The following is a 15,046-nucleotide window of genomic DNA, read 5'->3' as shown; positions in this document are numbered from 1 at the left end:
TAAGAGTAACAGTGATAAGTTAGTCCATACCATTGGATCTTCTTTGAACTTGTTTACTATTTGATGGATGGACATGGTTTGTTGGTTTTGTTGCACATCTGTTGGGTGTTTGAGCTGATTGAATATGTAGTTTGAAGATTTATTGAGCTTGTAACTTTGGCATTAGAGTGTATATAGGTAAAGGGTACGTAGTTGTGTACCTGTCAGTTATACTTTGTAAATTTGGGATTTGCGGGTTGAGGAACGCTGATGTTGCCTCTGTAGTTTCCAACTGCAAGTTGTCTGTTGGAAGTAGTTAGTAGTTGGACAACTAATGACACATGTATTCGTTTAAGAAAGTAAAGTAAGGAAAAGGGTTTGTATATACTTTGATATTCAGTTACCAATGTAGCAGTAACTGCTAGAACCTTGCCAACTGCTTCCTCTTTCTGATATGGGAAAATGGATTCATCCCAAAAAGTGATCTCCATTATGTTTGCCCTGTTGTTAGTGGTGATTACTAAAATATGAATTTGTGAATGTTGTCGTTGTATGCTACATTTCAATATTGGAAGGTACTAACCATTGGTCTTGTATTTTAACTTTTTTTATTCTTTTTGCTTTTCGGATTAGTGGAGGAGATATTGTCTCAGCACGACCTATATAGTCTGCATAAAACGAATTGACAAATTTGAGGTCAAATGTGAGTATATTTTTTTGTTAATTTTAAAAAAGGTTGTTGTTACCGCTTAATTGTTTTGGGTTTAATTTTCTGGCCAGGAGGATGTCGTATGTAGCAAAATCATAAAAGTAGGATGGGATGTCTAGGTCACAGAGAGGTTCGAAGAGGGATGTGTCGCCGAGACGTACAGATGCGTCATGCTGGACCACCCTCCTGGATTTTCTGGCTGGGAGTGCAACATATCCAGTTACAGTGTAGCATAGATTTACTGTCATTTTGGCATCTAGAGATTGTTCTTTCCTTGGGTCGGCTACTGCCTCTATAGCATCTCCCTGTAATAGATTAATAGAATTTTTTATATATGTATACGTATGTGAAATCAATATTTTATCATATGTGTAGCGGGAGACGTACATGTCTGTCTACAAACAGATAGCATAAATCTTGTTCAGTAGTGCGTGTTTTCCACTTTTTGATAACTCTGATTCGTAGTGGTATGGGTTCTTCATTAGGCTTGACATCTGCTATCCAATACATTTTGTGCTGTCGGAAGAAAATAAACAAAAATGGTCATTAGCAGGTAAAGGCATAGTATAATTACATTAATCATATACTAAAGAGGTTTGATATATTTGAATAACCTAGCAGAAGTACATTACAATTAGACAGTGTAGCATGCGTAGGACATATGTTTGATAATAGGTTTACCTTGGTTATGCTATACAGGTACTTAACATATGGTTAAAAGTATTATATAAACTATGTTTCTGGTTAAGTATGCAGGTTTATTTGGCTGTGGAATACTTAGAAGTTTGAGAGATTGTGGAGATGTTGGTCTTGAAAGTGTTACGTAGAGTTGACCATGGCCAAAAACAGGTTGTGCAAGATAAATGCCTATTTTTTCTTAGCGATTGGCCTTGACTTTTGTTTAATTATGGTTAAAAGTATTATCTATTTCTATTAAAAAGTCTGAATAAACTATGTTTCTGGTTAAGTTTGCAGGTTCATTTGGTTGTGGAATAGTTAGAAGTTTGAGGGATTGTGGAGATGTTGCTCTTGAAAGTGCTACGTAGAGTTGACCATGGCCAAAAACAGGTTGTGGAAGATAAATGCCTATTTTTTTTAGTGATTGACCTTGACTTTTGTTTATTGTCATTGCATAACAAAGTTTCAACGGGAATTGTTTCCTTTTCAAAGTAAATGGAAGCTCGTTATCTGTATGCGTCAAAGTGATGCGGGGTATATAAACTTTACAGCCTATTGCTGTTCCAGTCATTATCTCTGCCTCAATAACTCTTGATAAAAGTTGTGTAATTATCAATCTTGTTCCGTTGCATAGGCCATAAATTGGACTAATGTTACGCATAAGTATAACGGGAGCATTGATCTTCAATTCGAGTTGATGTGGTGGTATACCATTGAAGTTTAACATGTGTAAGTATTCAGGTGGATACAGCAGGCCGGAATCACCGTCACAACCAGCGTTTAGGATTATTGAGTCCGTACTTAAGTAAATTTTGCTATTTCCAGCCGTCTTCTTCAGAACCATCATATTTATTTCATGGACAGTTTCATTTTTTGGACACACTATTGCTTTTTCAGAAAGATTTAGTATTGTTGGGTTTTCAAGAGTAATATTGTCATAAATGAATCCGATTAGTTCTTGGAGTGCTGAAACATGTGGAGGTATCATGTATTGTGGCGGAATTTCGATTTTCTTGGCATTGCATGGGCCATCATTTTCAGGGATGCCTAATTCTCCGTTTCCGACAGCAAGTAACCATTGTGAGAATGTTTCCACCTCAAGTGTACTTGTTATATCTATGTTTGGTCTTTGTAAGCGCATATTTTCGGTTAATCTGTAAACCTTGAAATATTTCCACAGATGTGATCTAGGCAAGGATGAGTTTAGGATTTCTGTTTTTGATGCCTTGCATTTAACAGGTAGCGTCTGGCGAAAATCCCCTCCTAGAAGTATTGATTTATGACCGAATGGTTGATCCGTACAGCCTGTTAGATCCTTCAGGCTTTTGTCCAAGGACTCAAAACACCTACGATCATTCATTGGTGCCTCGTCCCAAATTATGAGTGTTGTTTCTATTAGTAGTTGGGCGAGCTGTGTGTTTTTCTTTATATTACACAATGAACTATCAGTAAGATCTAGCGGTATTTTGAAATGTGAATGAGTCGTTCTTCCTGAAGGGAGTAACAACGATGCAATACCTGATGCAGCAACTGCCAGAACAATCTTACCTTTGGAACGTAGACCGGAAATTAATGTTTTCCATAGAAAGGTTTTTCCAGTGCCACCATGTCCATATACAAAGGACAAAACCTGTTCGTTCCTTCTCAGACTCGTCATCACATATTCATATATAAGCTTCTGTTCTGGGTGAAGAGTAGCATAGTATGAGTCATGGTCTTCTGTTAGTTTTTTCCTATCGTAATTTTTCTCTTCCATGAGGAGTCTATTTGTTAAAGCTGCTAGCATTTCTGCTTTTGGCATGGGTAATCCGAACGCTGACAATGAGGTAGCTGACGTTCCTGAACGTAATAATAATTCAATTTCATACAGAACGTATTGCATTTGGTCTTCATCATTGACTATATGTTGTGTATATGATGCGTCGTCATCAAATTTCTTCCACTGTTGCTGAAAAAGCTGGTTAGGATTAGAGATCTCACAAAACAAAAACATATGAGTAAACAAAGATCTTAATTCAGCAGCGGTTGCCCATGCAGCAACCTCTTCAATTGCAGTGAACCATTCGTTGTCATCTCCAAGCAGTTCAAGTTTCTCACATGCACTTCGAAATGTTGGAAGTAATTCACCACCTACGGTTCTTATGTCCTCGAAGGAACGACAACCTTTTTGATGTGACAGCATTATTCGGAGGTAAAATGCCTCACCAGCGGATGGATGGACATATATTAGTCGACCTATAGCTGGTGTTCTGTCTGTGACTCTACGTTTCCAGTGTTTTCCGTTTTGCACCCATCGGTATTCAGAAAGGTAATCAACATAGCGTAGATCGCGTCCGTTGGCATCAATATTATTATTTGCAAGCCATTCTGTTAAAGTAGTGGCTTTTGCATATGGATTAGACACGACATTGTGAAGTTGTTCATTGTCTCTGAATGTGACGTTTTGCATGTTTTCAAGATGAACAGCAAGGACCTTAAAAAGACACTGTGGGTGATCAGGTAATGTTGTTAAAATTGTAAGCAAATATTGTGGTTTTAAATAAAGTACCTGTACGGGAGGATTTCGATAATGTATTATGAAATCAAAAATTCTCCATGTCGCTTCGTGAGGACAGATAAATCTACTATCTACAAAGTTTTTGATTTCATCAATTTCAACAGGAGCATTTGTCCTAATATCAGCAATGGTAGAGGGATTTTTTGTAATAGCGAATTTTATACGATCAGCTCCTTTCGATATGTATTTGAAGAGGTACTTTATTAGCATATTCCATCCACAGTATTCCACATTTATATAGGCATGAAAATGCAGTAACAAAGCTGGATTGTAGGGTACAACGTAACTGTTATCTAAGAAAATTCCATTCTTTTGGACAAAGTGAGAAGTTCGACGTCTCTTGTAACGTGCGTAACCATTTTTGTCAAATGTAAATACCATTTGATATTCCTTTGGGAATTTCTTTGAGCATGATCCTGTAGACATGCATGGGGCGTCATCTTTTGCGATTCCGCAAGGTCCATGCATCATAGATTCAGTTACTATCCTATATAGAATTGGGTCGGTAATTGGATCTGGAATCTCTGCAGATATGTATTCATCCAGTTGGCTGGCGTCTTTTATCTTATTTGGGTGATCAATCCATAATAAGAGATGGCAGTGAGGAAGACCTCTCTTTTGGAATTCTATTGTGTATAGATCTACATTAGGAAAAAAAATTAATTTGAAAATGCAAATTACTGGTATAAACGGAATCGTTTGTGTCATCTGGTAATCAATAAATAGATTACCTGCTGAAACTTTTCCAAATGGTTTCTGCGTTTTGAGAAAGTTCGTTAAGGAAAGCAATTTCATGTGAAAGACCCTTGCTATAATATCTGGACGATCTTCGGCTTTTAACGCTGGAAATCTATCCATGTATCTACAAATTTCTGGCCATTTGACATTACATGTAAATGTAATAAAGTACTGTGGATTTCCATGAATTCTGCATATCGCCAATGCATCTTGATAATGTTTATACATATAGCGAGGACCGCCAGTAAATGTCGATGGAAAAAAAATTCGTTTGCCGATGTCTTTTCCTTTACTATCACCACGCATAACCGCATCATGTATACCCTGAAGGAATTCATTTCGAAGGGCATTTTTATTATATCGAAAATAATTAAGTCTATCTTGTTCTATGCAAGCATACGCATCAACAATGTATTGTTGAAAAAGGCGACCGCCTCTTAGGATCAAAGTATACAGATTAAGTCGGTCGTGTAATTGGTAGCTATAGAACATGTTCATTGTTATTTTCTTATCTTTCGCTTGCTCGTCACCAGTTAGGCGTAGTTTATGAGACCAACCGCTTTCACCATGTATAAACAATAGAGGATATTGCAAGGGCATGTACAACGGATGTAGAGTGTTTATTCGTTGAGGTCCGTTGACCCTGTGACGTATAACAATGTCGTAACCGTCAGACTCGGGATCTAAGTCACTCAAAATTGCACCTATACAGCCTGGAGTAGGATTGCCATAACGCGAAGAGTTATAGGAATTGTATAGACGAATCGAAAAAGTCAGTATATCAGAAGAATGACAAAGGTCCCGTGCGTTCCTAAAAAGTCTAACCAGTTTATTAGTATTGTCAAGAATTTGAATAAGTAGAGTGACAATGCCAGAGTTTAAGGGTGTTCGGTTTTCATTAGCAAAGAAGCTCATCCTATTAGATACCTCGTTTTCAGTGTCGTATATATACATTTGCAAGAACTGGGGGCGTTCATTAGGTGGAGGACAATACGAACCAAGCCGATGATAAACCCGACCTTCAATTTTGAAAACGTATGGACCATAGCCAATGTTTATAGACTCGTCAACTTTTGCACCAAAAGACGTCATCGCAAACATACTGTTGTAAGCACGTATATCGGCAAGAAATTCAGGTTGATCGAATAAAGTGACCAACGACGGAGGAGGAATCATAGAAAATGGAAGTTTGACCTGACCGTTTTTGCAACAATGATTATACCATGCTCGATTGGATGACATTACACTAACACGCTCATCGTACCAAAATAAGGCATAGCAATTTTCACACACATAGGTACAGTCACCGTTGTCTATGTATAAAGAATCAGTAGGATGGTTGCTAGACGATGCAATATGTTCATCGACTGTATAACGTCTCTTTCGTGATGGAGGCATAGATAAGTTAGTTATGAAAAGAAAGTGTTTGCTGGACTAAAATTAGATTAAGGAACTAATACATGATAAAGTAAATAATAAACCTTTAAGCAGCGGGGTACCTGAAAATACAAAAAAAAAACTTTAAGCGAATCGTTTACAACACCAAACAGCAACAGGGTACCTGCGGAAAATAGAACAGCAAAAGCAAAAAATAAGAAGCATATTATGGGTGTTTACATTAACGAACCAAAAAAAGTTTGTTAGATGGTCTGTAAAGGAAATGGTCCATGACAACTTGTTACTTCCCTGAGTGTATCATAACAGTTTTTTATCAATTTTTTCCATATATGTTTTATAAAAAAAGGACATCAGATGAAATTTAACCAAAAAAAGTTTGTTAGATGGTCTGTAAAGGAAATTGTCAATGGCAACTTGCTACTTCCCTGAGTGTATGATAACAGTTTTTTATCTACTTTTTTCATATAAGTTTAATAAACAAAGGACATCAGATGAAATTCATATACGTTTTATAAACAAAGGACATCAGATGAAATTTAGTAGATAGTATTTTATCTGTAACTTTTACCAGAATTTGTTGTTTACTTTTTTAATCAAAATTTATGCCCCTGAACAGTAGAACCTGAAAACCTTAGGGCTCTTATAAGGGTAGAAACCTTTTTTTGGACGAAACACAAAAATATCATAATAGTGGGATATGGACAACAATATATGTATTAGTTTTGAGAACAGGAGGAGGATGACGATGATAGTCAACTTTTTTTTTTAAATTTAGAATCAATCCAAAAGGGATTTTTTTTTCAGTTATAAATACGGTATGAACCAAAGAGAAAACTGATAAGCCAAGTAAAATCAAAGAAAACAACATCAGAATAGGAGGATGCAGACAACAATCTATGTATTAATTTTTACCACAGAATGATGACGAAAGAAAAAAGTGATAAATAGGGTATTAACTAAAATTCAACCTTTTTACACTTTTTAAATCAATCAAAAAAAGAATTTTTTTTTGTCTGTGATAAATAAATAAGGTATGAACGGAAAAAGAAAGGGATAAGCAAATATTCCAAATGGGGGAAAGCATACATATGCAGTAAAATAAAATCGAGAAAAGGCAAACGGATTTGTGAAGTTGGATAGCTTCATAAATAGGGCATAAAAAAACATTACAAGTAAAATCATACAATAAGACAATACCTCGTCGGAATGGTAAAGGAAAAGTACAGAAAGCGCCGACGATTAAAAAAAGAAGGAACAAATTTTTTACTTATGAAGGAGACAAAAGATAAGAAATAAGAGGGGTCCAATAGCAAGAAGATTTAAGATCGGCTATATTAGTGTTAAAAGGAAAGGATTGAAAATGAAAAGTATGAAAAGTAAAAGGTAAAGAAAAGAAAAAAGAAAACAACCGACATTTGTATTTAGTATAGATATAATTTGATCTTTTTATTTTTGATGTAATTCTTTTCAGGAATTTGTGTGTTTTTTTTTATGTATTTTCAATGGAATGAAAATCTATTTTTTCGAGAATAAAATGTATTCTATCAAAAAAATATGCTTTTCTTTTCAAAAAAGTTTATGTTTTTTTGAAAAAAAAAAAAAAAAAAAAAAAAAAAAAAAAAAAAAAAAAAAATCAATTCGTAAAAAACAAAATTTGATTATTTTGTTGCCTAAAATAAGGATACACATATTACCCCTATATTATATTTGAAATTTGAATTATTAAAAATAAATAAATGTTAACATATTTTTTTAGGAATGCTTTTATTTTTCATTGATCCAATGGTCATGATTGATTATAACTCTTTTGTCATATCTGTACGTCGGAGCACCAAAACGGCAAATGAAAAATATATGATTGAGGTTGAATCTCAAGATCTTTATTTTTTCTGAACAAAATTGTCTGGAACTTGAACCGGTTCCTATGATTTAGAAACTAATTCGGTTCCAATTACCCACTTTTTAAAATAAAATATATCATTGAAAGTTTTAATGATAACCATTACTTTCATGATTCACGTCTACCATATGTTCTTTTCGTTATTAAACATAGCATTTGAAAAAACTACATACAATCTCTAAATCTCTAGATATTATTAAAAGAGAAACCTTATGACATCATCTTAAATAATCTGGATCCTTGATTGTATTTCAATCTAATTTTTTTCATCCTTAAATCAAATTGTTGACATCATTTCCCCATATGAAATGTATTTAATTTCAATAAATGTTTCCAATCGTCAAACAATAACTTCCATTCGTTGAAATGGAATGTATTTAATTCCAATAAAAACTTTTCATATTTTAAATCTTGAATTTCCGGTTATAAAAATTTTACTATGGTCAATTTTAAAAACATATTACAAACAAACCATTTGAATCAAAACATTAATATCAACCATTAATATATATTTGTTTATATTAGTAAACCATTAATATAAAATCTATTTTTATTAGGAAATCATTAATACCAAAAAAATAATATTCAAATTATCACATACATATACGATTCATCATTGAATCCGCAGCTCACACTTATTTTCAATCGTTTCTTTTCTTCAAATCTTCTCCTACAATATCATTCTTATTGCTTATAACTTCCATCATCATTCTCTGCTTCAAACATTCGCTATTGTGCACTAGAAGGTCAGTACCTTCTTTTGCTTTTTATATTTTTTCGATTATTTTTTGTTCCTGTATCAAATATATGTATTCATATATTTTGATTTTCTTTATCACAAATTACACGAAATCAGTTAACTATTTTTCTGAAACTTTTCAAATAAACAAGAAAATATATTACGTACCTTTAAGAAAACAGAAATTAACTATCTTGAGAGCTAATATTTATTACGAAATGTTACTTTTATATATTAGAGATGATTGTGATTTTTTTTTTAATTTTCATGTCATAAGAATCCGGTTAATTTTGGTATGATTTTAAAATATCATTGAAATTATTATGTTTTTGTATATCATACCAACCTACTTTTTTATCTTTATATAGTAAGAATAAAATTTATAAATTTACAGAAAAAACATACATATTTCAAATTTTGTAATATTATTATACCTTACAAAATACAACTTCCTCCAAAATAATTTTCGCCATTAATTTCATCCATAATTTCACCAAATTTAAATTTGTATTTTCTTTATATAATTTTTTTTAATGATCATGATTTTTTTTCCTCCAAAAGTATATCAAACATTTACGTCTTAGATAATGTTGCCCATTATAATTATTACTTTCTAAAAATATATTCGTTTAATGACGAATTTGATTGAATGAAGGAAGTAAATGTTAATTAAAAGGAGATATATATTTCATAATTATTACACGAGTTTGTTAAAAGAAAAATAATATCAAGGTGTAAACATTAAGCATTTTTAAAGTGAAATTTTAGAATACATATAAACGATAATGTTGTACAATGAAATATAAAATTGAATAGACTGAAAAGAAAAAAAAAACTATTAAGATAGTCAATCTTAAAAATAACATAGTTATGAAAAATTATAAAGTAGGATAAAAATTATAAGATATTTAAAGATTTCTAAAAAGTACAATTAGTAAAAACGTTACGATTATTAGAAAAAAATAAGACTGTTAACATTAGTAAAAATACAATATATAAACTAAATTATCACAATAGTAATGAAATGTTATTATTTGATATTTCGTATAATTGAAAGATAGACCAAATTACATTGATGATATATTAAAATTATTCAAAGTTACGTCAAAACTAATGCAAAGTTCTTGCGAACACTAGATAAATAAGAACAAACATAAAGCTAGCACTTATATTTATAATCAATTTAAAATAAACCAATTATGATTTAGAAAAGAATCTACATTGATGTATACTAAAATTAAATCCATATAGCATTTAACATTCTATAAATTATATTATATGACTTTATTTGAATAAATGAAATAGTTGTGAATATTTAATGTAGTGGAAAAAACAGTATATTGGTTGTCAATATATGTTTAAATTATGTAACCTTATTATAAATGAACGTCTAATTAAAATGCTTATAATTATATAATAATATCATAATTATATGAGACGAGGAATGTCGTTCAATTATTAAAACAAAAAGTGTTGTCTACAAAGTGATCCTTCAATGATTATAGATATTTATCGTTTTCAATGTATTTTCTACACATTTCAATAATACCAATAACCATATATTTTTTTATAATTATTATGCAATATCTGTAGTCAGTTATATGTTTTTTATGCGTTTTCCACGCTTAACGCGGATTATAATCTAGTAACATATCAAAGGAAAAAAAAAAGGATGAAAAACAAAATATAGAAAAATTAGAACCGTTGCATTCACAATCAATGTTATCTTTATCGGTTTTTAAGATTAGTATCTATGATTTTTTTTTTTTTTAATAATATGATTGTAAGATCAAATTGGGATTGTAAGATCTTAAAAATAGTTTAAAATATAAAAAATCGATTTATATTTATCAATTAACCATTTAGTTAATAATAAATACTCAAAAGAGCTTTTAGGGGTTCATATTCGATTCATTTAGTCCAATATAAAATTTAAATTTTTTAAAATATAACAATAACCAAAGTACTTTTAACTTAGTGGTATCAAATTTTATCCTATGTTTTTGAAGTTGAGAGTTCAAATCCAGGGAAATAGGTGAATTATGAAATATTATATATATATATATATATATATATATATATATATATATATATATATATATATATATATATATATATATATATATATATATTAACCATCTATCCTATACTTATTTTACCCAAAAACGATCAATTTTCAAAATATAATAGGTATGGAGTTACCTAAGTGAAATTGTAAAACGATGATTTTAACAACTTACCAATTTTGATTCACCAAAATTTACATATATGTTTGGTGCATGTTCCAATCAGCCAAAAAAGGATATCAAACTTAGAGAAACTTACCCAAAATAAATCATCAAATAAGCCAATTTAAAAACATATGTTCTCCTCACAGTAGCATGAATACCATGGATGGACCAAGTTTAAACATTCATTTATTTCACATAAAATATTTAAAATTTGTCAGTTATTATTAGTATACATTTAGTATATATATTTAGTTATTCAAAATAAATCATGCAACCTCTTCTTATAGGTCTCCATGTGTATCGCATTCCCTTAAAAATAAAAAGATTCTTTCTCTCCAAATGAGTTTAGTATATATTTGCATTATATGTTGCTATTCAATGTATTTAGAAATCTGTTTACAAATCCTCATGAAAATTCTAAAAGCTACACGTTTACCTCAATAGCCCGTTGCATACAAATGTCATTGAGCACCACTGTAAAATTAATTTCATCAAACTCTAGATTTGTAATAAATTTAATGAAACATTTCTAAAGTAGAGTAAAAAATATATACACGGAAAGATTATGTAATAGGGCTTATTACTAAAGAAGATGGTTTTGTTATACATTCTTTAACAATTAAATATTAATTGATAAAGTATTAAAAACCATTAAAAAGAACTTTAAAGAAACAAATATTAAAATCCACAATTTACGCTAGTGCCTAGAATTTATGGAATGACTTGAAAGTATTTGATAGTGCTTTTGACAATTTTTCGAGAAATGTTATTGATAAGGTTGTAAAAGTGTTTCTTACATGATCATGCACAAAATGTTAAGCTTGAAACAAACGATTACACATGTTTTTATTGCAATAAACATGAACATTATAATTCTAATTGTCCTTGTGAATGGAAAACATGTGATCATGGCCGAAAGTTTAATGTAGTGAGTATTATATTATTGCTAATGTTAGTGCACCCACGAAGATTTTGATATGAGTCTGTGTGTGTGTTTGTAGGTCGACGAAGATAAAAAGACAAAAAATAAATAAAAATGGCATGGATTGTCATAGAGAAGATGTTTTCACACGTTTTTTCTTAAGTATGAGGATGTGATCAATTATAAATGACGTCCCAAGTTCAAGTCTTGTATCATGGTTTTTTTTAAAACCATTATGATTTATCTTTCTTATATTGGTTGTGAAACAGTTGATGATGCTATATTTTTTTTTCTTGCCAAAAGACACAAACACTAAAAATGAATCAAAACCTCATAAATGTATGTTACATGAGGCTAATAAAACCGAGGCAAGTTTTTCATGTATGTCAGATTTGACAAAAAAATATAATGATTGGTATTGGGAAGTAATATCAAATCATAGGTAATATCAAATGCAAACAATCCACAAGTAATAGTGAAAGTTATATGGTGAATCATGATGAGTTTTGATATAAAATATAAGTTTGTTTCTCACAAAAACTGAAACGGAAGTCTTATAAAAATAACAAGTTTAGTTTTAGTTTATAACAAAACCAAACCATCGATGATCCATTTATAGATGTTAGAATGAAATAAAAACAATCAAAGAGTATTTTAGAATGACAACCTTTGAAACCTTTAAACCCACTTGGTTTTGGGGTGTTAATGAAGATAGCAAAAATTCAATAGTAGAATTTATCTATGTGTATCCACCATAAAAAATAAAGCACTTTGAATGTTAGTTCCTTCTTGTAATACTTTATTCTTTAAGCTGTTGAGTACTTAAATAATTAAGCACTAAAGAAAGACACAAAGTAAGCACCAAATCTTCACACTTGAACTTTAAAAGAAGAGAGGAAGAGAAGAAAAAGTCATGACTTTTTGGTGCTTTGGAAGAGAATTCACATTAATAACTAGCTCATTTCTCATGCATATGTGTCCCTTATATAGTCACATGCAAGGTAAATCATTTTCATTATAATAGTCTTAAGTATTATAAAGCATAAAGCTAAAGGGGACAAGACATGGAGGCACGGCATGGAAGTTGACAAACAACCTTTATAATGGCCATACCTCTAAAGAAGAGAAAGATTCTTTAAATTTTCTAAACTCAAAGTTTATAAAATATAAACTTTGTCTTTAGGTAAAAGAAAAAAGAACCCAACTAGTCCAAAATGTTGCACATGACTTATTAATTCATACCATATGAAATAATAACTTTTTTTGGAATAGAAAATTAATCTAATCCTAAACTACTCCTAAATCCACATACGTCTCGACGAGACTCAAACTCTCAACCTCAAGGAGGGAGAGTAATACCTGATACCGTTGGGCTAGAAGCCCTTTAGTCTATATGAAATAATAACTAGTTATGCTCTCTTATAATTATTATTTTCACACAACAATAATTATTCCCTAATTAAAATAAAAGAATTGATATCATTTATTAATAATCATATTAATAATAAATATATAAAATATGCCAACTTGATAAATGTGTGACCCTATAAGATCATATATTATTAACAATATCACTCAATAATGATTCTTGGGCATATAGATTCAACAATCTCCCACTTTCACAAGATTCATTACAGACTGCCATAGATAGTAGTTAACGTCTAGCAACTAGTTATTTTCCTTAACAACATATGATGGGTGTCATCTCATTAACAGCCAATTCCATGAGCTCTAGGCTACAATTGTTACAAAATGTGTGTTATCAATTATTCCTTTATCTCAGACATCATGTTGAACATGAGATATGGATTGCGATTAATCTCATTTAGTGTTTAACTTTGAGTAAGGCTTTAGATGTCTAACTCTCAACAATAAGAGGAACAAATCTCATCTTGACTACATACGCCCATCAATGTTGTTCAAGTCATACCCAACGATGTCCCTTCTGACTGCCTTTTATGGAACAATGTTAAACCATGTCAAAGCACAACAATTACTGCACTTTAAGTCCTAAATAAGTATCTCAGGTCTAAGAATACAAAGACACAACCTTAATCAAAACATCACTCATGACTACAATCCATAAAGTGATTTTGATGTGGGTCAAGTCCAATACTTATTCTTCTAATCAAGCACCTATGAAGTTGGTAGCAACTCTTGCTATTCTCATCTCCATGAGAATCAACCAATCCACTCATATTAGTCTTACCTCATAGATGTTCCCATAACTATGAATGACTATGGACATTTAGAATAATGTAGTAATTCAAGGTTTTAAACATGCTAATAACTAATAAAACAATTATTTAATGAAACGCTCATAATATATCAACTCATTACAATATATGTTGCTTGTACTATTTCAATCAAATACATCTACTTATATCAATAAAGCCCTATAGCACCATATTGACTTTCATGCTTTAGCTAATGAAGGAGATTTGTTAAGTAGATCTGACAAACTTGATTTGTATAAAGTTTACAAATACAAACATTTTTAGTTATATATATATATATATATATATATATATATATAGAGAGAGAGAGAGAGAAAGAGAGAGAGAAATCTATTGAGAATGTATCAGATGCTTAAATATGACTTAGATACCAATACTTGTATAATGGGACTACTCATAGTCATAATGAATTACACATTAAGCATATTTGTATGTGGTTCTCCAAACCACAATGTACTCTAACTCTGATGTGTAACTGTAATTAAAATCTACATAGAAATACTATCCATGTAACTTTTTCTTCATTAATTATGAGGACACGACCGATTATGACCGAGAGTCATCTTAATCTATTTGAAAGTTTAGCACATGTGTAACAGCTTAAAACATATCTTTCTTTCAAATACTCTGCATATTAGGAATATTTCTCTAGTTCTCGCAAGTACTTTAGTATGTTCCTATAAGTCACACAATGACTTGTTCTCGAATTATACTGGTATCATTCGACATGCTCTAATCATATGATTTATTTGGTATTCATGCATAATCCTGACATATATGATTAATCCAATTTCAACAGCAGATGGAATATGATTATATTATCAGTTCAAAACATTATACTAGGATTTTGAGGAGTGCTCAAAATCATGTCATGTGGTATTTGACAAGATAAACTCTCTTAGAGTCTTTTATCTTAAGCTCTTTAAGATCCTTGACAATTAATGCAATTTACTTACTC

The 15,046-nt window shown here is 31.0% G+C and overlaps 1 protein-coding gene across 1 annotated transcript; it reads right to left on the bottom strand.

Moving 5' to 3' along the window:
* Positions 1-203: 203 nt before the first annotated feature.
* Positions 204-6,059, bottom strand: LOC145029597 (uncharacterized). The gene is made up of 5 exons (XM_078978093.1): positions 4,655-6,059; positions 1,641-4,564; positions 1,076-1,204; positions 850-993; positions 204-428 (listed from the first exon to the last, which is right to left on the bottom strand). The coding sequence occupies exons 1-5, from the start codon at positions 6,057-6,059 to the stop codon at positions 204-206; spliced, it is 4,827 nt and encodes a 1,608-aa protein (XP_078834219.1).
* Between the last annotated feature and the right edge of the window lie 8,987 nt (positions 6,060-15,046).

Source organism: Lactuca saligna, chromosome 2, assembly GCF_052625555.1.
Source record: "Lactuca saligna cultivar CGN05327 chromosome 2, ASM5262555v1, whole genome shotgun sequence".
In the NCBI taxonomy this organism is placed as follows: domain Eukaryota; kingdom Viridiplantae; phylum Streptophyta; class Magnoliopsida; order Asterales; family Asteraceae; genus Lactuca; species Lactuca saligna.
The sequence above is the reverse complement of the archived record's forward strand: the minus strand, read 5'-3'. Positions and strand labels throughout refer to the sequence as shown.